At 36.6% G+C, this 27,886-nt stretch overlaps 2 protein-coding genes across 2 annotated transcripts in view; one reads left to right on the forward strand and one right to left on the reverse strand.

Moving 5' to 3' along the window:
- The window catches only part of LOC131989090 (calcium uniporter regulatory subunit MCUb, mitochondrial-like), an 8,797-nt gene extending 7,777 nt beyond the window's left edge, over positions 1–1,020 (forward strand). The window contains exon 9 of the mRNA XM_059354269.1: positions 439–1,020. Coding sequence (XP_059210252.1) covers positions 439–501 — 63 coding nt within the window. The 3' untranslated portion in view covers positions 502–1,020. The remainder of the gene's footprint in view (positions 1–438) is intronic.
- A 1,689-nt stretch (positions 1,021–2,709) lies between these two features.
- Positions 2,710–27,848, reverse strand: cfi (complement factor I). The gene is made up of 17 exons (XM_059354247.1): positions 27,691–27,848; positions 20,769–20,866; positions 18,653–18,806; positions 17,185–17,248; positions 16,865–17,036; positions 14,289–14,452; positions 13,267–13,374; positions 11,455–11,580; positions 10,085–10,108; positions 9,970–9,990; positions 8,405–8,547; positions 7,398–7,501; positions 7,153–7,257; positions 6,894–7,069; positions 5,195–5,296; positions 3,903–4,051; positions 2,710–2,865 (listed from the first exon to the last, which is right to left on the reverse strand). Exons 1-17 carry the CDS (start codon positions 27,742–27,744, stop codon positions 2,797–2,799), a joined length of 1,833 nt encoding a protein of 610 aa, XP_059210230.1. The 5' UTR covers positions 27,745–27,848; the 3' UTR covers positions 2,710–2,796.
- Between the last annotated feature and the right edge of the window lie 38 nt (positions 27,849–27,886).

Here is a 27,886-nt window from a genome sequence, read left to right on the forward strand (position 1 = left end):
CAAATAAATAAAAACACACACATACACGCACACAAAAAACACACACACACACACAAATAAATAAAAACAAACACACACACACACACACACACACAAAAACACCCACACACACACAAATAAAAACACACAAACACACACACAAATAAATAAATAAAAACAAACACACACACACAAATAAATAAAAACAAACACACACACACAAATAAATAAAAACACACAAACACACCGAACACATAAATAAACACACACACACACACACACACACACACACACAAATAAATAAAAACACACACGCACACAAAAACACACACACACACACAGTAGAATAACAGTATAATTATCATATTTAAACCTCTCACACACCAATTTCCTTTCATGTTTTTGAAATGTTTGTTTTTTATTAACTGTGTGTGTGTGTGTGTGTGTGTGTGTGTGCAGGTTGACGGTGAGCTCAGCAGTTTGAGGAGTGCCATCCAGCGGCAGCCACAGAGAGCCACCTGAGGAATACACCTAGTTCTTCTTTTTTGTGACATTAAATATCATATTTGCACCTTTTTTTATACGAATTACTTCTGTTACAAAAGTCTTCTGTCAGCTGCCTTTATTAAAGAACAGAATTAAAAACAATTTTCTGAATTCTTATCTATGGAAGAAATATCCTCTTTTTATTCAAGAGCGTAGGTTTTCAGTTTGAGAGCATGATTTTATTCCTTTTCAGTGACACAGCTCCTTCTCGTGCACGCTCAAATCTAAAGTCTGCACGCTCAAATCTAAAGTCTGTACGCTGGAATCTAAAGTCTGTACGCTGGAATCTAAAGTCTGTACGCTGGAATCTAAAGTCTGCACGCTCAAATATAAAGTATGCATGCTCAAATATAAAGTATGCACGCTCAAATATAAAGTCTGCACGCTCGAATCTAAAGTTTGCACGCTCGAATCTAAAGTCTGCACGCTCGAATCTAAAGTCTGCACGCTCAAATCTAAAGTCTGAACGCTCAAATATAAAGTCTGTACGCTCGAATCTAAAGTCTGCACGCTCGAATCTAAAGTCTGCACGCTCAAATCTAAAGTCTGCACGCTCGAATCTAAGTCTGTACGCTTGAATCTAAAGTCTGCACGCTCAAATTTAAAGTCTGTACGCTCGAATCTAAAGTCTGCACGCTCAAATATAAAGTATGCACGCTCAATATAAAGTATGCACGCTCGAATATAAAGTCTGCACGCTCGAATCTAAAGTCTGCACGCTCGAATCTAAAGTTTGCACGCTCGAATCTAAAGTCTGCACGCTCGAATCTAAAGTCTGCACGCTCAAATATAAAGTCTGCACGCTCAAATCTAAAGTCTGCACGCTCGAATCTAAAGTCTGCACGCTCGAATCTAAAGTCTGCACGCTCGAATCTAAAGTCTGCACGCTCAAATCTAAAGTCTGCACGCTCAAATCTAAAGTCTGCACGCTCAAATCTAAAGTCTGCACGCTCGAATCTAAAGTCTGCACGCTCGAATCTAAAGTCTGCACGCTCGAATCTAAAGTCTGCACGCTCGAATCTAAGTCTGAACGCTCAAATCTAAAGTCTGCACGCTCAAATCTAAAGTCTGTACGCTCAAATCTAAAGTCTGCACGTTCAAATCCAAAGTCTGCACGCTCAATTCTAAAGTCTACGCGATCAAATCTAAAGTCTGCACGCTCAAATCTAAAGTCTGCACGCTCAAATCTAAAGTCTGCACGCTCGAATCTAAAGTCTGCACGCTCGAATCTAAAGTCTGCACGCTTGAATATAAAGTCTGCACGCTCAGATCTAAAGTCTGCACGCTCAGATCTAAAGTCTGCACGCTCAAATCTACAGTCTACCCGTTCAAATCTAAAGTCTGCACGCTCAAATCTAAAGTCTGCACGCTCAAATCTAAAGTCTACCCGTTCAAATCTAAAGTCTGCATGCTCAAATCTGAAGTCTGCACGCTCAAATCCAAAGTCTGCACGCTCGAATCTAAAGTCTGCACACTCAAATATAAAGTCTGCACGCTCAAAATCCAAAGTCTGCACGCTCGAATCTAAAGTCTGCACGCTCAAATATAAAATCTGTACGCTTGAATCTAAAGGCTATGCGTTCAAATCTAAAGTCTGCGCTCTCAAAACGTATGTGCTTAGGATGTCCCTCCCTGTGCTTAAAATAATGTGTTTCACCAGCCAATAGGAAGACAGCTAGAGTGTGGACCAATCAAATGATGGATGCTGTGTATTGGGCAGGTATATGGTCTGTTTGTAATACTGCTTCTCTCTCAAAATACAACAATTTACCATATCAGCCAGCTATTTAAATTGTTGCCAGTATATTTATGTTTTAAGTAATCCTAAAAAGTTTCATCATAGTTTAGATTTTTCTAATTGTATATTAGTGGGATATATTTTATATACTAAAAATACTCTTAGCAACATAGCAATGGTATGACAGTCGAATGGTTAAGTACATTGCTATCTATTGCATTTTAAACCATGGGACGCCGCATTCTAGTGGCCGCACTCTAGCGGCCGCACTCTTGCTGCATGTTATTTTATTATTTTAAATTTAAATTAATAAATTACTGATACAGTAATAGAAACCGTGCAACCAGCTGATTGTCTTATTGAAACGTTTAACAAGAGATGATGGGTTTTATTGTCATCCATAGAAACGGAACAATCTATATTACCCTTTTGGACACAAAGGAGTATTGTAATAAAATCAGTGGACAAATTAAATGCTATTCAGAGTTTGTGAGTAGTATTATTTTTTAATGAAGACGGTTGAAGAGTTCTCATCAGGAGTTGTACTTTGTGACAGCGGGCCAGCCTGTGTGACGTCTGATCCACTCAAAGTAATGAGCCACCTGTTAGACACACACTTGTTAATATTATGTTCAATAAATGCACTTTTCCTGTGTAATATTTCCTCATATATACATGTATAACTGTATATAAATATGCATGTACACTACTGGTCAAAAGTTTTAGAACACACCAACTTTTCCAGAATTTAATTGAAAATTATGCAGTTTAATGTCTCCGTGTACTCTGAAATTAATGCACATTTGCAACATTTAAAATTCTTTATTGAGCATGATAGTGTTTTGAAAGTTAAAAAAAAGATTCAAAATCACATTTTATGTTGGACTAAAGGACAAAAAAAAGACACAAAATGACCAAAAAAAGACACAAAATGACAAAAAAAGACACCAAAAGACACAAAATGACTAAAAAAAGACACAAAATGACCAAAAAAAGACACAAAATGACCAAAAAAAGACACAAAATGACAAAAAAAGACACAAAATGACTAAAAAAAGACACAAAATGACCAAAAAAGACACAAAATGACCAAAAAAAGACACAAAATGACTAAAAAAGACACAAAATGACAAAAAAAGACGCAAAATTATTAAAAAAAGACACAAAATGACCAAAAAAATACACAAAATGACTAAAAAAAGACACAAAATGACAAAAAAAGACACCAAAAGACACAAAATGACTAAAAAAAGATACAAAATGACCAAAAAAAGACACAAAATGACTTACAAAGACATGAAAAAAATTCAAAAATGGACAAAATAGCCCAAGACTCCATAGAGTTAAGTTGTTAACCCATTTCTTGTTCCCTGAAAAAGGCCTACTTGTATAATTCTGAAATGTACATTATTTTCCAGTTTTGGTTAAGCTTACCTTTTTTTATTTACCTCTGGCAGTTCACCACTTACCTTTGGACCCTTTCAAGCTGTTCATTTGACTTGAACTGCTTGAATTTCAATAAAAAACTGGAAAAATTGGGCTGTTCTAAAACTTTTGACCAGTAGTGTACATGTATAACTGTATATAAGTATGCATGTATTTTCTCTGTGTGTATATATGTGCAGTTTGTGTTTTTTACCTGTGTATAAACTCCGGGGAACCCTGGCTGACCACACCTCTCTCCCCAGCTGACGATGCCCCACAGGTAGGACACGCCCAGCTCGTCCTCACAAACCAGAGGACCCCCAGAGTCCCCCTGGCAGGAGTCCACGCCGCCGTCCAGGTCTCCTACACACACAAATCAGCACGTGTCCATAATGCAGCTTGTTTGTTTGCTTGTTTTTTTCCAGAAATGTACTGTTTTTATTAGGGACCCTATTGTTATTGGTCTGTTTCTTATTATTATTATTCATACCAAAAGTAAATCGCTAATTTGGAGCCTTTATCATATTCAAAACTCACCATTTTTGGAATATACGTCAATCTCACGTGAAATTTATGTATTCTGGTATTCGCGGGAATGGACCTTGCAAAATGACTCACTAGCGCCCCCTTGAAAATTTCAAAAGAGCCTCACAATATAGGATATTTTCACCTAGAGACACGAAATTTGGTACATACGTGTATCATGGGAAGACGCACCAAAAAGTCTCAAGAACCCATACCCGAAAACGTACAGGAAGTCGGCCATCTTGGATTGAATATCGCACTTGTCATCGTTTTTGGCCATTTCCAGGTAGCATACTTTAATTTATTTTATTTTACAGGCTGCTTCTTGTTTTTTTCTATATGCTATCTAAGTGCAAATGCCATAGAAAAGTAAATTACCTTTTTTGCAACTATTATTATTATCATTATTATTATTATCCATAAAATAAAAGTTGAAATATGTGAATTAATATAATGGGACATAATACTTTTTTTTTTTTTTTACATGGTCTGGATCGTTAAATTACAGTGAATTCTATGTAAAAAAAAAAAAAAAAGAAAAAAAAGAAAAAAGTAAAATTAAGGCAACTTTTGGTTTTCTTACAACTTTCTTTAAATTGAATGTAGAATTAAGATATATAAAAAAATAAACGGTTAAAAGTTATACTTACCATCATATTAAAGTGAAAAAAATTAAAGAAATGAAAAGTAAATTATGAGTTAGACAACTTTGTTGTTAACTGCTCTTTGATTAGTTATTATTTAAATATTTATATTTAAATGCAGGTATTTATTATTATTAATAATAATAATAATAATAATAATACATTAAATTTATATAGCGCTTTTAAAGGTACTCAAAGTAGCTTAACATGACAGGAAATTAGACACACACAAACACAAAATACAGAAGAAAACAACTAAACAGAGATGATATATTATCAGTATTTTTAAAGAAGTTATCTGTAAAATAACTTTTTTTTTTACAGTGTATGAACCCACCTGCACACATCATGCCTTTTTTGAAGCGGTCTCCGTAGTATCTCTCACAGTTGTCGATGATGGACACGTTGGCCCAGAGCAGCACCTGAGCCGTTCTGCCGTCTGAGGACAAAAACATTAACATTTGACACAGAAATTATTCAAACCCTTCAAGCTCAAAGACAGTCGGACATCTCTCCCCACCCAGAGAACCACGGCCTCAGACTCTCATCCCGACCGGTTCACACTCGGCCTCAAACTGCCCCAATGAGTTCCTTAAACACCCTTGAGATCCTGTCCAAGAAAACCACAAACAGAATCAGGGACATGGGGCAACATGGCGGGGGCCAACACTGACTGGGATTCGTTGTGCCGAGTATGCCTATGTAACATAGTTAATCAGGTATTAGTGATTCCACTTGCCATCTTTAAAAAAAACCCACAGGTATTGAACGCAGCACCCCTGGGGTTTAGTGTCGTGCACCCCGGGGGCAGCTGCATTCAGACCTTGTGGTGTAACGGTAAGGTTACGGGCTATGAGCTCCGTCTTTTTTCTTTAATATATTAATTTAATTTCACTTTATTTTAGTAGAAACTTGACAGTGTCTTTTAATTTTATATTTTTCAGAGGGATGCACCTGTTTTTATCTGTTATCAGGTATGATTTTTGTATTTTGTGTTTATTGAGGCATTCGGACCTTGTGGTGTAATGAATAAATGGCTGGATTCCAATCAGATGTCCTGGTCTCAACTAAATAACACAACGCAGAGAGAGTGCTAAGCCACTACACCTACACAACTTATAGGGACCGGATAGCTAATAGCAACGAGCCCGGTACCCCATATTCCCGCAGTACCCCCCACAAGACCCACGAGCGACACGGTCGTAAGCCTTCTCCAAGTCCACAAAACACATGTAGACTGGATGAACAAACTCCCATGACCCCTCCAGGATACTTGCGAGGGTAAAGAGCTGGTCCGCTGTTCCACAGCCAGGACGGAAGCATTGTTCCTCCTGAATCTGAGGTTTGAGGATTGGCCAGAGCCTTCAGCATCTCAGGGCGAATCTCATTCAACCCTGGCGCCTTGCTGCCGGGCAGCTTCTTAATTACCTCGGCGACTTCTGCTAGGGATACTGATGAGTCTTCCCCTGAGTCTTCAGACTCTGCCTCATCCGTGGAGGACATGTTAGCTGGATTAAAGAGTTCCTCAAAGTGTTCATTCCACTGTCTGATGACATCCCCAGGTCAGGTCAGCAGGCCCTCCCCCCCGCTGAACACAGCTTGAGCCAATCCCTGCTTCCCCTTCCTGAGTTGCCCAAATGGTTTTCCCGAACCTCTTTGAGGCCCAGCAAAAGTCCTCCTCCATAGTGTTACAACCTTACTTTGATGTCTGGGGTCTCCAAGGCCAAAATAACAAACAAAAGTCAATCACTATCTGAAAAATAAGATTTAGCTACACATAGCAAACAAAAGAGGCAATGCTTAGCTCCCTAAATAAGCAAAAAACAGGTGAAAAAAGGTTAATAAAAATGTCAGAGAACCCCTACCAGGCTTCAGGACAAGCAAACAAGTTGACTCAATATGTAGCTGTAAAACAAAAACACCATTTTTTAACAGAGCCATTAAGAGCAGCTACAACAAAAACTACAAGCAGTCAACCAAACAGGTCAGTGACAAGAGAGAGGGGAGATCACTATGAGTGAGTATCTGGTACACACCTGCTGTCCGTCCCCAGCCGGAGATGCTGCAGGTGTGATTGGGCTGGAAGATCTGAGGCGACCAGGGGACGCAGACGGCGCTGATGGCGGGGTTGTCCTCCACGCATTTGTCCGTGAACGGAAGCTTCTCCAGCTCCAACAGGGCGATGTCGTTCTGGTAGGTGGAGGCGTTGTAGCTGCGGAGCATCAAAGTATTTCCTGTCACCAGTCAGTTCATGTCTCAGTGCATGGGAAGGTTTTCTATCAGACGGACTCATACCCTGGGTGGACGAAGATGTTTTGAACCGGAACAATGTCGGTGGTGTCCTGAGCCCGATACCTCTTCCACAGAGAAAACTTTATCTTGTACCCAGTCGGGTTGGAACTATAGTTAAAATCAAGAGCACAGATTAAGAGACTAAACTGGCAATACTACCACACATTCTGTACACACAGTAAATGTACATTTCATTGCAAACTAACACCACTGCATCGTGGTTTATTCTCCTGAAAGCCTGGTCCTACCTGACGCAGTGAGCAGCGGTGAGGACCCAGCAGCCTCCGATAAAAGCTCCTCCACAGTCGATCTTCCTGTTCTCCCACAGAGCGATCTGCCACTGGATCTGAGTCTGCACAGCAGGAACCGTTTTCATTTCAAACTACAAGAAAACTGTGGTATGTGCAGATTGTGCAGGGGGCCAAAAAATAAAACAGGCACCAGCTGCATGTGGTGAGGCACCGGCGTCATGTAGGACAACCTGTATGGTACCACATCACGTCATCTTAATTCATCATCAATTCAACCATCCTTCAAGACAATTTATCTAATTTTCTCTACTGGAAAGACACCCTAGAGAGCACTTTATCATGTCTTCTCCATTGAAAGGTACCATAAAGATTACTTTGTCAAGTTAAGGACACCCTGCAGGGCAATTTATCATGTTTTCTCCACTAGAAGAGGTTATCATTTTATTTCAGGACTCCCTAAAGCAGGGTTGGGCAATTAATTTCCCCAAGGGGCCACATGACCAATACCACGAAGGTTGCAGGGGCCGGACCAAAACTCTGAACTAAATTCTGCTCAATGTTAATGTAATCGCTTTATAAAATATATTGTACATTTTCAAGGTGTTTTACAATGTTGTGATGCTTTTATTTTGAAAAGGTGCCGTCCAGTGTAAAATGGGTGCTTTAATTTTGAAAGGTAGTGACAGGAAATAACCGGTAGAACGGTTAAATGAAAAAACGAACGGTAAATAATAAAAATAAAAAAAATTCAACCTCTGCATTTAACCCATCCTATTTTACACACAAGTGAGAAATATATCATGTTTTCCCCTTTGCACCATTGGGGGCATTTTATCAAGTTTTCTCCATTTTGGTACCTTAGAGACCACTTCACCATGTTTTATTCATCACAGTGGCATCCAAGAGGGCACTTTTGTGAAAATCCACTGAGGAACTAAAATACACGTGGCAGCTTCAAACAGAAGTCCTGGTAACTGAATAAGACAGGAGTGTTTCTAACTCACTGGTTTGGACGGGACGCCTCCCACCACTCTCCTATAGCGGCCGCCCCTTCCTCGCTCCTCCACCTCCTCGTCTTCCACAGTGGTCGAGTTGGGAATCCCACAGTATAACTTGGACTGCAAAACCTCTCTGTCGTAGTCCGTCGCTGGACACAAAATCAGTTTGTCTTTGAGAACCTGAGCTGAGGTAGAGTGGACTAATACTTAAGATATCTCTATAAACAAATATCTGCATATGAAGGCAGAATCTGTGGGCAACTGGTCAATTTTTCTGGTTTTCTTTAGGTTCCTGGTAGAATTGACCCCCAGATCATCTGCAGAGCTCATATTTTATTTGCTCTGAGAGATACACTACCGGTCAAAAGTTTTAGGACACCCCAATTTTTCCAGTTTTTTATTGAAATTCAAGCAGTTCAAGTCAAATGAACAGCTTGAAAGGGTCCAAAGGTAAGTGGTGAACTGCCAGAGGTAAATAAAAAAAGGTAAGCTTAACCAAAACTGAAAAATAATGTACATTTCAGAATTATACAAGTAGGCCTTTTTCAGGGAACAAGAAATGGGTTAACAACTTAACTCTATGGAGTCTTGGGCTATTTTGTCCATTTTTGAATTATTTTCATGTCTTTATAAGTCATTTTGTGTCTTTTTTTGGTCATTTTGTGTCTTTTTTTGGTCATTTTGTGTCTTTTTTTAGTCATTTTGTATCTTTTGGTGTCTTTTTTTGTCATTTTGTGTCTTTTTTTGGTCATTTTGTGTCTTTTTTTAGTCATTTTGTGTCTTTTTTTGTCATTTTGTGTCTTTTTTTAGTCATTTTGTGTCTTTTGGTGTCTTTTTTTGTCATTTTGTGTCCTTTTTTGGTCATTTTGTGTCTTTTTTTTAGTCATTTTGTGTCTTTTTTTGGTAATTTTGTGTCTTTTTTTAGTCATTTTGTGTCTTTTGGTGTCTTTTTTTGTCATTTTGTGTCTTTTCTGGTCATTTTGTGTCTTTTTTTTGTCATTTTGTGTCTTTTTTTGGTCATTTTGTGTCTTTTTTTTGTCATTTTGTATCTTTTGGTGTCTTTTTTTGTCATTTTGTGTCTTTTTTTGTCATTTTGTGTCTTTTTTTAGTCCTTTAGTCCAACATAAAATGTGATTTTGAATCTTTTTTTTACTTTCAAAACACTATCATGCTCAATAAAGAATTTTAAATGCTGCAAATGTGCATTAATTTCAGAGTACACTGAGACATTAAACTGCATCATTTTCAATTAAATTCTGGAAAAGTTGGTGTGTTCTAAAACTTTTGACCAGTAGTGTATATCTGGTCCCGCCTCCCATTCCGACAGATTTTCACTAATCTTTGCACTGGATGGGCCGATCATAGCCATTTATCTAATATGAGGCGGACGATTGGTATCCAGCACAATGCTCCAGACTCAAAAAACTCATGTCAAATAGTTAAACTGGGCTGTGCTGATCACTGCGGCACCCCAAATGTTTTTATAAACACATTTTAGTGACAGTTCAGTTGTTTTTCCTGCTTAAAAATGGACAAAGCTCTGCCCTGACTTCACTGTTGAGGCTACATACCATTTTTCGGAGAGCCGTATTCTGAAAAAGCAAACAAAAAATAAACAAATGTAATTTTCAGCACCACTGACTTCAACAACTTACTATGAAAAGTTGAACCCAATTCAAGGCTTACCTGAGTTTTGGAGCACCTGTGGTCCTGTGGAGAACAGAACGAGATTGTTTAGTGTTGGTTTAACCCTTTGATGCACAACATGGGTCTAAAGTGACCCGACAGAGATTTTATGTTCTATATCTTTGCAATAAATGATTTTCATCATTCAGTATTCCAGGTTTCCCTCAATTAGTTTGTTTTTGGTCATCATACATCCTAATTTTATGTTTTCCTTCATTCATTTTTTAATAAAATCCCCTTTGGTTTCACTACCCTTCTAATGCACAACATATCCATTTTTAGCTAAGTAGCTTGCAAAGCTAACTATTTAGTATTTAGCAAAATAGCTTGCTAAGCTAACTACTAAGCTAACTTTTTGGCTAAGTATTTAGCTAAGGAGCTTGCTAAGCTAACTACTAAGCTAACTTTTTGGCTAAGTATTTAGCTAAGGAGCTTGCTAAACTAACTACTTAGCTAACTTATTGGCTAAGTAGTTAGCTTAGCAAGCTACTAAGCCAAGTAGTTATCTCTTTAATAATACAAAAACTTTTTTTCTTCATAAAGTATGAGAGGCAAAATGGAAATAATGATCTTTTGTTATCAAAAACAAGATATTTAAAGAATACTTGGAATATTTAACCCTATAAAGCCTGAACCATTAAATAATTGCCAGAAAATTCTTCTTTTTTTTAAACTGGAGTGTTTATTGAACCTGCTGACAGATAATTTAAAAAAAATCCAAAAACAATAGGGATATATGATTCTAATTTGTATCATATTTGATACATCAGTTCTTTTTGTGCAATTTGTTGCTCACAGTTTGTTTTTCTTGAACTAACAAAAACATATAAAACCCAACATTTTTAACCTTTTAAGGCTTTACTTTCTTTTAACATTTTCCTCAAACATGCAAAATATTTTTTTCCATATAACACAACATCATACATCTGCTGATATGAAGTTTTCACGCAGCAATGACTGATCCACCAGTGGAACCTGCATATAAATTTTGCTATATCTTGTATTTTTGTGCAATTTGTTGCTCAGTTTTTTTTTCTTCAACACATGTATACATCAGGTTTTTCAGGAAAATAATATCACACTGATGATGTATAGGTCTCAAAAACTTGTGTATCAAATATGATACACTTGGCTTTATAGGGTTAATCATAAAATAAGTTGATATTAAAAGATGGAGCACAGCAGCATTAAATAACATGGGGAGTGAATGTGGGTCATTTTTGACCCATGTTGTGCATCAAAGGGTTAAAGTTTTTGGTAACAGGAAAAAACTGGAATCGGAAAAAAGGGTAGAAATCCTTTAAAACACAAAACATTTTAAAGTAGATAAAGTCTGTGTAAACTAAAGTGTCTGGGTGAGCGTTTCTCACTGTTGTGCAGAGATTTGACTTTGGTGGATTCGTCCTCGCCATCCAGACAGTCCATCTGTCCGTCAGCGAGCGCATCTTTATGCACGCACACGCCCGTCTTACAGCGGAAAGCTCCGTTCCTGCATTCTGACAAACACACACAGTTGAAACCAGAAGTTTACATACACTGTATAAAAAGACACAAATGCTTTTTTTCTCACTGTCTGACATGAAATCAGACAATCACTTTTCCTGTTTTAGGTCCGTTAGGATTACCAAAATTATTTCTATTTGCTAAATGCCAGAATAATGAGAGAAGGGTTTTTTTAGACAATTTTTTATGACTTTCTTCAAAGTCAGAAGTTTACATACACTAACATTATTATGCCTTGAAACAATTTGGGAAAGCCCAGATGATGCTGTCATGTCTTTGGAAGCTTCTGATTGGTTTATTGACAACATTAGAGTTAATTCGAGACACACCTGTGGATGTATTTTAAGGCACACCTGAAACACACTGCTGCTTTGTGTAACATCATGGGAAAGTCTAATAATGTTGGTATACACTACTGGTCAAAAGTTTTAGAACACACCAACTTTTCCAGAATTTAATTGAAAATTATGCAGTTTAATGTCTCAGTGTACTCTTTCACTATCATTCTCAGTCTTTATTGAGAATGATAGTGTTTTGAAAGTAAAAAAAAAAGATTCAAAATCACATTTTATGTTGGACTAAAGGACTCAAAAAAGACACAAAATGACCAAAAAAAGACACAAAATGACAAAAAAAAAGACACCAAAAGACACAAAATGACTAAAAAAAGACACAAAATGACCAAAAAAAGACACAAAATGACAAAAAAAGACACCAAAAGACACAAAATGACTAAAAAAAGACACAAAATGACCAAAAAAAGACACAAAATGACCAAAAAAAGACACAAAATGTCAAAAAAAGACACCAAAAGACACAAAATGACTAAAAAAAGACACAAAATGACCAAAAAAAAAGACACAAAATGACAAAAAAAGACACAAAATGACCAAAAAAGACACAAAATGACAAAAAAAGACACCAAAAGACACAAAATGACTAAAAAAAGACACAAAATGACCAAAAAAAGACACAAAATGACCAAAAAAAGACACAAAATGACAAAAAAAGACACCAAAAGACACAAAATGACTAAAAAAAGACACAAAATGACCAAAAAAAAAGACACAAAATGACTAAAAAAAGACACAAAATGACCAAAAAAGACACAAAATGACTTCCAAAGACATGAAAAGAATTCAAAAATGGACAAAATAGCCCAAGACTCCATAGAGTTAAGTTGTTAACCCATTTCTTGTTCCCTGAAAAAGTCCTACTTGTATAATTCTGAAATGTACATTATTTTTCAGTTTTGGTTAAGCTTACCTTTTTTTATTTACCTCTGGCAGTTCACCACTTACCTTTGGACCCTTTCAAGCTGTTCATTTGACTTGAACTGCTTGAACTTCAATAAAAAACTGAAAAAAAAAAGGGTGTTCTAAAACTTTTGACCGGTAGTGTATGTAAACTTCTGACTTTAAAGAAAGTAATAAAAAATTGTCTAAAAAAAACCCTTCTCTCATTATTCTGACATTTAGCAAATAGAAATAATTTTGGTAATCCTAACGGACCTAAAACAGGAAAAGTGATTGTCTGATTTCATGTCAGACAGTGATAAAAAAAACATATGTGTCTTTTTATACAGTGTATGTAAACTTCTGGTTTCACAGTATGAAAGAGGAAACATACAGAGTTATTGAATCCAATCATGCGTGTGTGTTCGTTGGCGTTTTCTTTACCCTTGCAGCACATCTCGTCACTGCGGTCGCCACAGTCGTCCACTCCGTCACACGTCTGGTTCATAAACACGCACTTTGAGTTTACACACTTGTGCTCACACACTGCTCCTGAAACACATTGTCCAACATGTTGTACAATACTATAAAACAACAGCAAAACACTTCAAATGATTCCTCATAGTCCGGCGGCTTAGGACCAGATTTGGGAAGAAAGGGGACACGTCGGACAAAAGCACCACATTTTTTCCACATGCTCTCTATCACTATAGGTTTCAATTTTTGGTAGGAGCCACTTCATCAAGATTGCAGATCGGAGATGGCACCCATATAAAATCTATGAGAACCAGTATATCTTCTAAGCCACTTAGAAGGTCAATCTTGGTGTCAAATCTACATTTTCTGGGTCAATGAATAATTTAAAGCTACTGAGAATATCACTAGATGATCAAATAGATATGTTCATTTTGGCCATGTATTTACATAATTATTAGATTCCAAACATTTTCAGCTCAGGATTCTCTGCTGCAGCACTTGAAGCGAGTTGCCTACCAGTCTGAGTGAAAATGAACATTGATCTATTTGATCAAATAATCATCTAGTGATATTCTCAACAGCTTTAAATGATTCTTTGACCCAGAAAATGTAGATTTTGACACCAAGATTGACCTTCTGAGTGGCTTGGAAGATGTATTGGTTCTCATAGACTTTATATGGGTGCCATCTTGGATCGGCCATCTTGATGAAGTGGCTCCTACCAAAAATTGAAACCTATGGTGATAGAGAGCACGTGGAAAAAATGTGCAGACGTTTGTCCCTTGATAAAAGGTGAAAACAGTAGATGACTTCAGGTATTTTGGGTTTTTTATTCACAACATTAGAGTTTCACAAGTAGTGAACTTGATGTTAGTGGACTCAAAAAGACTCAAAAAGCCAAGAATTCCCTTTTTTCCTTGGCGTGCAGCAAAAACAAGCTATTAAAGGAGCCAACAGAAAAGACCAGAGTAGACTCTCAGCATACTGACCATCTGGTGGTAATTTGTAGCAGGTTGCAGTAGCGACCGACCCGTTGCCGACTTCACTCTTGCCGTAGATTTCACACTCGGCGAGGGAGTTCTCGTAACCCTGGCAACGGATGCTGACACAGCGGCCTTTGATGTTTGAAACTACACCAACAGTCTGGGCACCCCTGGAAGCACACAAAAATAACATTTCAAAACTGTTTTCACCATGAGATGCATAAAAGAGTTTGTTGGTCCAACAAACTCTTTTATGCCTTTTTTTTTTTAGTCATTTTGTATCTTTTTTGGTAATTTTGTGTCTTTCTTTGGTCATTTTGTGTCTAATTGGATCATTATATGCCTTTTGTTGGTCTTTTATAACTGTTTTATTTATTTGGTGGATTCTTTAGTCACTGTGTGTCTTTTTTGGTCATTTTGTGTCTGTTTTGTTAATTTTGTGTCTTTATTTGGTCATTCTGTGTCTTTTTTTTTAGTAATTTTGTGTCTTTGGTAATTTTGTGTGTTTTTTTGGTAATTTTGTGTCTTATTGGATCACTATATGCCCTTTGTTGGTCTTTTATAACTGTTTTATTCATTTTGTGGATTCTTTAGTCACTTTGTGTCTTTTTCGGTCACTTTGTGTCTTTCTTTGGTCATTTTGTGTCTTTTTGTAGTCAATTTTTTGTCTTTCTTTGGTCATTTTGTGTCTTTTTGTAGTCAATTTTTTGTCTTTCTTTGGTCATTTTGTGACTTTTTTTAGTAATTTTGTTAATTTTGTGTCTTTTTTGTTAATTTTGTCTCTTTCTTTGGTCATTCTGTGACTTTTTGTAGTCATTTTTTTGTCTTTCTTTGGTCATTTTGTGTCTTTTTGTAGTCAATTTTTTGTCTTCCTTTGGTCATTTTGTGACTTTTTTTTAGTAATTTTGTTAATTTTGTGTCTCTTTTGTTAATTTTGTGTCTCTTTTGTTAATTTTGTCTCTTTCTTTGGTCATTTTGTGTCTAATTGGATCATTATATGCCCTTTGTTGGTCTTTTATAACTGTTTTATTTATTTTGTGGATTCTTTAGTCACTTTGTGTCTTTTTCGGTCACTTTGTGTCTTTCTTTGGTCATTTTGTGTCTTTTTGTAGTCAATTTTTTGTCTTTCTTTGGTCATTTTGTGACTTTTTTTAGTAATTTTGTTAATTTTGTGTCTTTTTTGTTAATTTTGTCTCTTTCTTTGGTCATTCTGTGACTTTTTGTAGTCATTTTTTTGTCTTCTTTGGTCATTTTGTGACTTTTGTAGTAAATTTTTTGTCTTTCTTTGGTCATATTGTGACTTTTTTTTAGTAATTTTGTTAATTTTGTGTCTCTTTTGTTAATTTTGTCTCTTTCTTTGGTCATTTTGTCTCTTTCTTTGGTCATTTTGTGTCTAATTGGATCATTATATGCCCTTTGTTGGTCTTTTATAATGGTTTTATTTATTTTGTAGATTCTTTAGTCACTTTGTGTCTTTTTCGGTCATTTTTTGTCTTTCTTTGGTCATTTTGTGACTTTTTTAGTAATTTTGTTAATTTTGTGTCTCTTTTGTTAATTTTGTCTCTTTCTTTGGTAATTTTGTGTCTTTTTTTGGTCATTCTGTGTCTTTTTTTTTTAGTAATTTTGAGTCTTTGGTAACTTTGTGTCTTTTTTGGTCATTTTGTGTCTATTGATAATTTTGTGTCCTTCTTTGGTAATTTTGTGTATTTTTTAGTGAATGTATATATTTATTTAGTCTTGCATGTCCAATTTTCTCTCTTCCTTTTTTACATCTTTTTTTTTAAAGTCTCCTGCTGAAAGTCCTGGGTTTGTTTGTTCAAATGTATTTAATTAAAAAATATCCCGAGAGGGACACGACTAACCAAGTATTATGTACACTACCGGTCAAAAGTTTTACAACACCCCAATTTTTCCAGTTTTTTATTGAAATTCAAGCAGTTCAAGTCAAATGAACAGCTTGAAAGGGTCCAAAGGTAAGTGGTGAACTGCCAGAGGTAAATAAAAAAAGGTAAGCTTAACCAAAACTGGAAAATAATGTACATTTCAGAATTATACAAGTAGGCCTTTTTCAGGGAACAAGAAATGGGTTAACAACTTAACTCTATGGAGTCTTGGGCTATTTTGTCCATTAATGAATTCTTTTCATGTCTTTGTAAGTCATTTTGTGTCTTTTTTTGGTCATTTTGTGTCTTTTTTTAGTCATTTTGTGTCTTTTTTGGGTCATTTTGTGTCTTTTTTTAGTCATTTTGTGTCTTTTGGTGTCTTTTTTTGGTCATTTTGTGTCTTTTTTTGTCATTTTGTGTCTTTTTTTAGTCATTTTGTATCTTTTGGTGTCTTTTTTGTCATTTTGTGTCTTTTTCTGGTCATTTTGTCCAACATAAAATGTGATTTTGAATCTTTTTTTTACTTTCAAAACACTATCATGCTCAATAAAGAATTTTAAATGTTGCAAATGTGCATTAATTTCAGAGTACACTGAGACATTAAACTGCATAATTTTCAATTAAATTCTGGAAAAATTGGTGTGTTCTAAAACTTTTGACCAGTAGTGTAGATATAAATCTAAATGTATATCCTCTCACAGTGGATTCCCATGCTTCCTGCAGACCACGTTGGCAGCGGCCATGTTCCAGTCCTCCTCACACACCAGGTGGGTCTCTATCCCGTTGGGGTCCTCGGTTCCCGGGATAGGAAGGGAGACCGTGACCACTCCGCTCGCTGCGTCTATCGAACTTCTGAACTTTGGAAACGGCGCTGTGGTGAGAGATGAGAGAAGATGAGATGAAGATATATATATATATGTATATATATATATATATATATATATATATATATATATATATATATATAACCGTGATACTAAACTATTTTAAAGGCACTGAGTGTTTGTGTGAGAGCCGACCTTTACAGTTTGTCCCAAAGTGGGACATGACGGCTTGCCGGGTCCGACATGAGAGCGCCATCACCTGGAAGAACAGATTACCACTGAAATAAATATAATAAAAATAAAATGATGACTTTTTCATGTTGGAAACCCAATTACATTTATTAATTTACTGCATCATGGTTCTGGTTCTTGAAAAGAGATTTAAATGGGAAGTGAGAAGAAAACTTAAAAAAAATATATTGTAATTTCTCCAACAGAAATGTACTGTAATTATTATTATTTTTATTTTATTTTATTTTATTTTATTTTATTTTATTTTTTTAAATTAATAATAAAATAAAAAATATGCATATTGCTGAATGTAAAATTTAGGCTATTTACTGTTTGGTTACAGCATTTTACAGAATTTTACTTTACAGAAATGTACTGTAATTATTATTATTTATTTATTTTTTACAGTTTTTTCTACATTAAGTGCCAATGACATAAAGAAAAGTAAATTACTTTTATTACAAATATTAACCATAAAAATAACAGATTAAATCGGTAAATTGATATAATACAAAATTACAGAGTTTTTTGGTTAATGTTTTTTTTCATTGAATTATATTTAAAAATAATAATAAAATAAAAAATACACATATTGCTGAATGTAAAATTTAGTAATATTTGTAATATTTGCTGTTTGGTTACAGCATTTTTCTTAAATTTAATTTAAATGGTAAATAAACAGTAAAAAGTTATATTAAGTAAAAAATTAACTATTTATTCTACAGATGTTTTTTTTAATTCAGAAAATGAATGTATATTATCTGTATTTTTAAAGAAATGATGGGTAATGTAAATTATTGTTTATTCTTATTTTCCATACTTTGCAACTTTTGCGGCTAGACTGTTTTTGTTTTTACATTTGTTTTTCTTTTACAGTGTATAATTGAACCTGGTCTCACAGGAATCCGTGAAATAGCCACGGATTCGCTTAATTCAAAATCCGTGGAATAGCCACGGAATCACTCAAATTTCCGTGAAACTGACACGGATTTCGCTACAATGCAAGTTAATGACAGTCATATCCCGTGGCTATTCCATGGATATTTGTTCCTATTGGTTTGTTCCAAGTCACGTGACTTTCAAGGTCCCGGCGGTCAGAACAAAAAACATGGCGGACAGTTCTCTCATTTTTAGTGAAAAAATCAATATTTTGACTTAGTTTCTGCATAAAAATGGATTTTGATCACATTTCTAGCGAGAAATATATGTTTTATTTTCTAAATCTTCACTCAGTGAATGTACATAATCACTTTGTATGTTGGAATAGCCACGGGATATGACTGTCATTAACTTGCATTGTAGCGAAATCCGTGTCAGTTTCACGGAAATTTGAGCGATTCCGTGGCTATTTCACGGATTCCTGTGAAATCATGTTGATAATTATACCCCATTCTAGACCAGATGGTGATAACCCAATGAGCCCATGAGTCACCTGGCAGTAGGAGCGGTACTGTCTCCTGTCGTGCCCACAGACCGGGGTCACGCCCACCGCGGGACACAGGTACGGGGGTTTACAGGAACACTGTCCATCGATGCAGCGCTCCCACGGAGGACAGAACACCAGACCACAGGACGCTCGGGTAAATCTGGCAAAGGTGAGATAGATCATACAGACTGCAAACACTCAGAGTCATTACAGGGGGGTCAGGTTCCAGTAAAACCAGCCTGATAAGATCATGGGAGCAGAGTACACAGAAGTGTGACATCATTGTTCCAGGAGATAAGACTGATTATATTAGGAAAAAAGTTGGAGGGAGAACATAGGGTTTAAATCAGGGGTCTCAAACTCAAATTACCTGGGGGCCGCTGGAGGCAGTATCAAAATGACCAAAAAAAGACACAAAATGACCAAAAAAGACACAAAATGACCAAAAAGACACAAAATGACTGAAAAAGACACAAAACGACCAAAAAAAGACACAAAAAATACTAAAGAAAAGACACAAAATGACTGAAAAAGACACAAAATGACTGAAAAAACACTAAATTACTTAAAAAAAGACACAAAATGACTGAAAAAACACTAAATTACTTAAAAAATAAACAAAATGACCAAAAAAAGACACAAAATGACCAAAAAAGACACAAAATGACCAAAAAGACACAAAATGACTGAAAAAGACACAAAACAACCAAAAAAAGACACAAAATTACTAAAAAAAAGACACAAAATGACTTAAAAAGACACAAAACGACCAAAAAAAGGACACAAAATTATTTTTAAAAAAGACACAAAAGTACTAAAAATGACAGAAAATTTTAAAAAGACACAGAATTACCAAAAAAAGTAATTAAAGGGACCTTCCACACACAACACTTATTCTGTCTTCTCATTTTGTGTCTTTTTTTGGTCATTTTGTGTCTTTTTCAAGGCATTCAAAGATTTGAATGCTTAAATATCATCTTTGCCATTTTTTCATGTGCTAATGTGCCCCTCTGATTAAACACTGGCCCCTCCTTGACCCCCACAGTAAAACTGGTCTAGAACCGCCACTGATAGAACATAGGGTTTAAATTCTTGTTTGAGAATAAAAAATATAACATTGCCCCAAATACAACAATAATTCCATCACTGGGCAACCAACGTGCTCGTATGATATGTACTGGAAAAATGACCTAGCACTTCAGCTTTTTTTCCCCTCAAAACTGTTGAGATTTGATTTTAATGCTTTTTGTGTAGTTTTGTATTTTCATGCAAAAATCTTACTGTACTTGAATGTCTTTATTTTATTAAATGTGTTAATTTTTTTTGGTTATTATACCCTAGAATTGCTGTAATTATACATGTCGCAGTATCTAACTTCTTTCTGTGAAAGAGATCAGAGAAAAGAGAGGAAAACACTAAACATTTTCTCCAGCAATGTTGACATTGATAAACTCCTTTGCTTCCAAACTGATCCTCTCCAGTAAAGTCTCTGATCTTTTTGCAAACCAGTAGCAGGTCATTTTTGTAGTTTGTTAAGTGTTTGGTGGAGAAGTTCAAGCGTCAAATGAAATATAATTTGTTTCTAAAAGATATTGATATCGATTTGGGCACATTGACATGGCTGTATGAGGGACCGTAAAGGCCATAACTCACAATTTTACCTCTCAGATTCAGTTTTACCTCTCACATTCACAAATTTACCTCTCACATTCACAGTTTTACCTCTCACATTCACTATTTAACTTCTCACATTCACAATTTTACCTCTCACATTCACAGTTTTACCTCTCACATTCACTATTTTACTTCTCACATTCACAGTTTTACCTCTCGAGGGGGAAATTATGAATTATGGCCTATACGGCCCCTTATATGGCTAAACAGGATTTGGTTGGAAGTTCTATGCATTTAGTGTATTTTTTCCCTTCATGTCACTATCATTTTGCCGATTTCTTTAAGAAGTACTCCTTTTTGAGTCAGTAGCTTAATGATCAACCAGCCTGGTTCTAGTTCTCTGAATTAATCTGAAAGAATGTAAGAAAGCAAAAAAGGCAAAATAAAACAGATCTTAGAAACCAAAAACACCTAAAGGAAGAATCGTTGCTTATTAACATACACTTACTTTTTTTCCACACACTCATCTGGACCCAGATATTTGTCATTGATCCGCCTTGTCTCAGTGGTATTGCCCGATGACTCATCAACAAGAGACAAACCCAACTGCAGGAGCAATTAAAATTAGTTACGAATCATTAAAACAAGGTTTCCCACATCATCTAGGTAAAATATTACGCAGATGATACAACTTTATTTCTCTGTAAAAGTACAAGTACCGAAGTTTTGGGAGGATGTTCAGGGGGACCCAGCACTGTTTATTTTGGATATTATTCCGGAGAATATGACAGATCGAAGCTGTATTTCCTTATTGAGGATTATGCTTTTGTCGCCAAAAAGACGATAACAACCTCCTTGCTGAAGCCAGATCGCTCAACAATAATACAATGGAGAGACAGGGTAAAAATGTCTTCACCATGGAAAAAAAAATCACAGCAAGATTACAAGTGAAAGTGGTCAAATTTGAAACGAAATTTTGAAATGTTTCATTAAAAAAAATGTGATTCAGAGACTGGTATTGCAGATTCAGGCCTGCAGTTCTAGACCCCTTGTATTTTGCAACAATCTGTGTGTGAGTATTGAATGTGAATCGCATTATTTGTTTAATGTAATCAAAGTATTTTGTTGACATGCAAAATTTATGTTTTACTGTAAAATGTTTAAAATAATATGACTGTCTTGAGCACGATAATCTGAAAGGCATGTCAGATATGAGTTAAACTAGAAGGTAATAGTTTGGCTTGTTAGCAATGAACAGTTTGACCCGCACATTTTGTTTGATGAAACCGAAGCTCAATGACTAATAATTTTAGCATGTGCTTTAGATTAAATACGAATAAATGATTAAAGCAATGAGGTGGATGTTATGAGAAAAACATGTATGGGCCTACGTTTTCATACAAGCATGAAACTGTTAAGGCTGCATATTGGCAATTAGTGTACTTTATGCTAAAAGTTAATTTTGTATGAATGTACACTACCGGTCAAAAGTTTTAGAACACACCAACTTTTCCAGAATTTAATTGAAAATTATGCAGTTTAATGTCTCAGTGTACTCTGAAATTAATGCACATTTGCAACATTTAAAATTCTTTATTGAGCATGATAGTGTTTTGAAAGTAAAAAAAAGATTCAAAATCACATTTTAAAAAGACACAAAATGACAAAAAAAGACACAAAATGACAAAAAAAGACACAAAATGACAAAAAAGACACTAAAAGTCACAAAATGACTAAAAAAAGACACAAAATGACCAAAAAAAGACACAAAATGACTAAAAAAAGACACAAAATGACCAAAAAAAGACTTACAAAGACATGAAAAGAATTCAAAAATGGACAAAATAGCCCAAGACTCCATAGAGTTAAGTTGTTAACCCATTTCTTGTTCCCTGAAAAAGGCCTACTTGTATAATTCTGAAATGTACGTTATATTTTACCTTTTTTTATTTACCTCTGGCAGTTCACCACTTACCTTTGTACCCTTTCAAGCTGTTCATTTGACTTGAACTGCTTGAATTTCAATAAAAAACTGGAAAAATTGGTGTGTTCTAAAACTTTTGACCGGTAGTGTATGTATGCATGTAATACACCTACACACATGTTTTGCTTAGGCTACTCTATAGCATATATTTAGAGATTTATTGGACAGAAATTAAGCTCATCCAGCGCAGAAGCTCCAAAATTTATTTTTTTGACTATTATTAGTTTTTGGCCTGGATTATGTCTGTAAAGCACTCTCTTTTTAGGTGCACATTAGAATCCAGAAAGGGGAAACCTTGCCCCAACTGAAGAAATGTTCAACATGTTGCAAGGACTGTTGCAAAATACAAAGGGTCTGGAACTGGGGGACCAGGGGCCTCATGTACCAACGCTGAGTACGCACAAAAACATTGCGTACGCTGTTTTTTACGCACACGCCGTGAGAATGTGCGGACCGATCCGCAACCTTTTGAGGTGTCGTGAGAATGTGCGGTGGCTCCGCAAAGTTTTGTTTTGCAGAAACTACTGTCTTTATGCTCTATTTAAAACGTGTTTCATGTCTAAACTCATACTACACACAACTGACACTATTTTTATAGTTTATAGCTCTCGGAAAATGGAGGGAAAATGCCGTTTTCCACCATCAATAACCCGTTCTAAATATGAGGGGATAGCTGATTTTTTTTTCATCTATTATCATATTTCAGACTTCACCTGCGTACTGCTGCTTACTTGTGCAATGATAGTATGTTGAAGTCTATATGTTTTGATGTTAAGATTGTATATTTTCTTAAGTCTATATATTCTGCTATATACCGAATTTCCCTCTGGGGATCATTAAAGGACTTGTGATTCTGATTATGGAGCGCACACATTTTTCACAGTTAACCTGCATTAATTACTGTGTCAAAGTGCCGATTGCCGACTGTTTCCCCTTTGGTTTAACATGGAGATGTTAACGCTGCAGGTCACATCGATCCATGACGCACACATCCCTCTCCCCGGATAAAAAACGTGTGTGGGAAATCCTTTCAGAATAAGTCAGGTGTGGTGCATATTTGATCCCGTATGTGACGTTTAATTGGGACAACAAGTTAAGTGTGGCTTATAAACTGATGCGTAAAAATGATTTTGGCACGCATTACGCACTGGCAGCTCTAACGGCTCTGACTCAATGTAATAACAGTGGCGTTTAGAAGGAGCGTGTGTTGAGGGACCCTTCTGCCATGGTGCAGGTCTCTGATCCGGCTGGTTAACAGCCACAGTGACATCTTGTTGCTGATCTCAGACCTGAGGCAACAAATAGCTAATTTTTCCTGCCTCCACCCCGGAGATCACCACGTCCACCTCGCGCGCAGTGGCAGTAAGTTGATTTGCCTTTTTTTTAGATAATCAGCGGGCATGCTGGCGATTTATAGTCATTTGCATGTCATCTGCGTATTCATTTGTGGGAGGGGCCGGGGCGTGGCTGGTGGCTCGTGCATGTGCGCTCAGTTCCACGCTGGTTGGGAAGGGTCAATGGAAATCATGGAAAAGGTGCACTGAACCTGGCGTAAGCACAGTTTGATGCATGTGGAGGTGAGTTTGCGTACGTACTTTTCTAGTTTTGGGAGTACGCCATCTTTCAGTATGAAAGCTACGCACTCTTTGATACATGAGGCCCCAGAACTGCAGGTCTGAATCATACTATTGCCATCAGCTGGTTCAAAGCTGCAGTAGTGTCCTTTGGTCAGCAGGTGGCAGTGTAATGTGTTGCTGTAGGCTAATCCATCAGTAAACAGGAGAAGAAGAAGAAGAAGAGAGAAAACAACAACAAAAAGAAGTTACAGGCTGTATTCCTATGGAAGAATTATCCTATCTTTATTCAAGAGCGTAGATTTTCAGTTTGAGGGCATAATTTGTCTTTCTCGTGCTCAGATTTGTTCTCCTCATGCTCACATTTTGCGCTCGCACTCAGATTTCTGCTGCTTTCTTTCAAAATGTATGCGTGCACTTAAAAACCACATGCTTGTGCTCACATTTCTTCTTCTTGGACACAAACATTTCGCTCGCACTCAAATATGTCCTGTGCGCGCTCAAATCTAAAGTCTACGCGCTCAGATCTCAACTCTGCGCTCTCAAAACTTTTGTGCTCGCACCCAGAACACGCACGTCCTCTCAGGTTGAGGTGTCTGCTCAGACTGAACGATGTCCCGCCCTGCGCTTAAACTAGTGTGTTTCACCAGCCAATAGGGAGACAGCTAGATTGTGACCCCGTCTTGGGTGCGTTCCCTCACCTTTTTGAGCGCTCCGGAGGGGCGGGTATATGGTCTGTTTGTAAAACTGCTTCTCTCTTAAAATACACCAATTGACCATATTAGCCAGCTATTTGAATCATCACCTATTTAAGATGCAGCATATTTATGTAGAATTAATCTTAAGTAGTCCTAAAAAGATCTTAAGTAGTCCTATCGCTGGTGTAATGGACAAATGGAACAGCCTTCCGAGTGTGTAGCTGTGCGTCGTTGCGTAACTGGAGGGTCCTGCTTAAATTCAGCGCTGCAGTTTAAAAACCAGCTCACGACATGGATGCAGCTTTGGCATCAGCACTCTTCCACATATTTGTGGAAATGGAAGAAGATGCTTTAAGGTTGAATCTCCATGATTTTGCAAGTAAAAGCCACAAAGTGGATTAAACCTGAATATTTCACTGGTCCTGGCTGAATTTGGCCACTACTTAGTTTCATAAAAGCAACGGAGCATAACTCACCATGGAAATGTGTTCTGTGATTTTTAAAAAACATTTTTTTTTTTACAGTACAGTACAATAACAGTTATTTATAAATAAAAATAAGGATAATAGCGGACTGTCGGTTCCTATTAACACAATGAACAAATGTATAACATTCTGAATGCCATAGCTACGTATACTTTATACATAGTACATCATCATGTGACGCATATTTATGAATGAACAATTAATAACTTTAGACGACAGACGGCATCAATTAACTTAGCTGGCAATGTATCAAGATGATGTTTATCATCTTTAGCTTAATATTCTGCCATTTGTTTATCTATATGTTTTGCTTGACTTTGAACACAAGTTTTGTAAAGTTATGTGATAACAAATATTCAGTGTAAACTGAAAATACTTAAATATTTAACCCTTTGATGCACAACATATTGACCCCCCTTCTAATGCACAACATGGGTCAAAAATGACCCGCCTTCATTTCGCCTGTTATTTAATGCTGCTGTGTGTTTCTGTGCTCTATCTTTTAATATCAACTTATTTTATGATTGGATATTCCAAGAATTCTTTAAATATCTTGTTATTGATAACAACAGATTGTTATTTCCATTTTGCCTCTCATACTTTATGAAGAAAAAACGTTTTTGTATTATTACATAGCTAACTACTTGGCTAAGTAGCTTGCTAAGCTAACTACTTAGCTAACTACTTGGCCAAGAAGTCAGCTAAGTAGTTAGCTTAGCAAGCTACTTAGCTAACTACTTAGCCAAGAAGTTAGCTCAGTAGTTAGCTTAACAAGCTACTTCGCTAAATAATGGATATGGGTCATTTTTGACTCATGTTGTGCATTAGAAGCGTAGTGACACAAAAAGGGATTTTATTAAAATATGAATAAAGGAAAACATAAAATTAGGATGTATGATGATCAAAAACAAACTAATTGAGGAAAACCTGGAATACTGAATGATGAAAATAATTTATTGCAAAGATATAGAACATAAAAACTGTCGGGTCACTTTAGACCATGTTGTGCATCAAAGGGTTAAATTCATATTGCACCGCCGGCATCGCTGTTTCTTCGCTCGCCATTTTTAAATCTCCCGGTAGACCGGTGTGTGCAAGGCATTATGGGTACTCGGGGCGCATGGAGGATACACACATGCATCCTTGGAATTTGGGCAAAAGAAGGACTCTGTCCTCCGGAGGATCCTGGACATTGGGACAGTCCTCCGACGGATGTTGATCACATAGTATCCTTCAAATTCAGCAGTTTGAGGATCCTTCCTTGACATTGGGACACAACTACTGATCAGACAACTTTGGCCCCACGAGATTGAGCATTGAAAATCTTCTTCTTCTTCTGTTGGGTTTTCCAGCAGAGTGGAAACAGCTGATCAGTCATGTGAGTAAAATGTTCACTACTTTAGAACTTATTCGGAAAATCGTTTCCATCTACCATTCAGCAAGTATTTTTCAATAACGCTTTTTCTCATGTGGATCTTCCAAATGTACAGATTTGATTTGATTTTTTGGTTTGATAAATCTTTATTGTCCCCGAGGGGCAATTTGTTCTGCATTCAGTAGTAAAAAATGTCACACAACAAACAAATAATCATAATAAATACAAAACACAGAACATAAAAACATTAAAGCATAAAAGCATATGGGAGACATCATGGAATATATAATTTACATTGCTTAAAGGAACACTCCACAGTTTTTTCATATTAAAACATGTTATTCGGTCAAGTAAGACAAGTTGATACAGACCTCTTGCGTCTCAATGCGTGCACTCAATCGCCCTGGCGCGCGGCGCCACTTGGCTAGCACTTAGCTTAGCCCAGTTCATTCATTAGGATCCAAACAGATGGACAGTTGGAAGCAACCAAACTCCTCCACGTTTTCCCTATTTAAATACAGCTACACGAGTAGTTAAACGACCAAGTATGGCGACACAAAATAAAACATGGCGCTTTTCTAAGCGGATAAAAAGGAGAACTATAATGTATGGCGGAATAGCACTTGGGTGCACTTCGACTCGGCGCAGTAATATCATCACTCCTGAAAAATCTTCTCCCCTCAGGAGTGATGATATTACTGCGCCGAGTCGAAGTGCTTGGTCGCTTCTAACTGTCCATCTGTTTGGATCCTAATGAATGAACTGGGCTAAGCTAAGTGCTAGCCAAGTAGCTCCGCGCGCCAGGGCGATTGAGTGCACGCATTGAGACGCAAGAGGTCTGTATCAACTCGTCTTACTTGACCGAATAACATGTTTTAATATGAAAAAACGGTGGAGTGTTCCTTTAAGAAAGACAAAGCTACTACCCTAGTTTGTTTAGGAAGCCAACAGCTGAGGGAACAAATGATTTTAGATATCTGTTTGTTTTGGCCCTCTTCCTGTAAGAATATCTCCTTCCTAGTGGCAGGAGTCGAAACTCTGCATGTAGAGGACGTAGGAGGTTTGACAATATGGCCTTTGCCTTCCTAGTGGCTCTGACTTGATAAATATTGCCAGAGGAATTCATTGACGGAAACACGACTGACGTAGTTAGCCAGCAGATGGTTGAGTTACAACTCTCAAAACTTTGAGCAGCCCTGCCCTAAAATAAGCAACATCAAACAGGAATACTCCATACTTAATAGACATATAAAACAGAAAATAAGAGAGTGATGAAATGTTTTAAGGGTAAAAAAACAGCAGGAGTTAACTCACCGAGTGGCCGATGAAAAGGACCAGCATGAGAAGAAAAACTCCAGCTGATCTCATCCTGACGAACACTAAAAGCCGCCAAAATTTAGCTTCTGACACAATTGTTCCTCTCTGCAGATACAGAGTTATTCTCTGTCAGGGAGCAGAGAGACTGACAGCCTGATCTCTCTCTGCCCACTGATGGAAACATCAATCAATC

The sequence above is a fragment of the Centropristis striata genome, chromosome 17 (genome assembly GCF_030273125.1).
Source record: "Centropristis striata isolate RG_2023a ecotype Rhode Island chromosome 17, C.striata_1.0, whole genome shotgun sequence".
NCBI lineage: Eukaryota > Metazoa > Chordata > Actinopteri > Perciformes > Serranidae > Centropristis > Centropristis striata.

Coding starts and splice junctions, on each gene's coding strand:
- cfi (XM_059354247.1), bottom strand. CDS start 27,744: ATGAGATCAGCTGGAGTTTTTCTTCTCATGCTGGTCCTTTTCATCGGC. Junction 17,037..17,184: donor CTTTGGGACAAACTGTAAAG/GTCGGCTCTCAC, acceptor CTCTCACCACAG/CGCCGTTTCCAAAGTTCAGA. Junction 7,070..7,152: donor AACATCTTCGTCCACCCAGG/GTATGAGTCCGT, acceptor GATGCTCCGCAG/CTACAACGCCTCCACCTACC.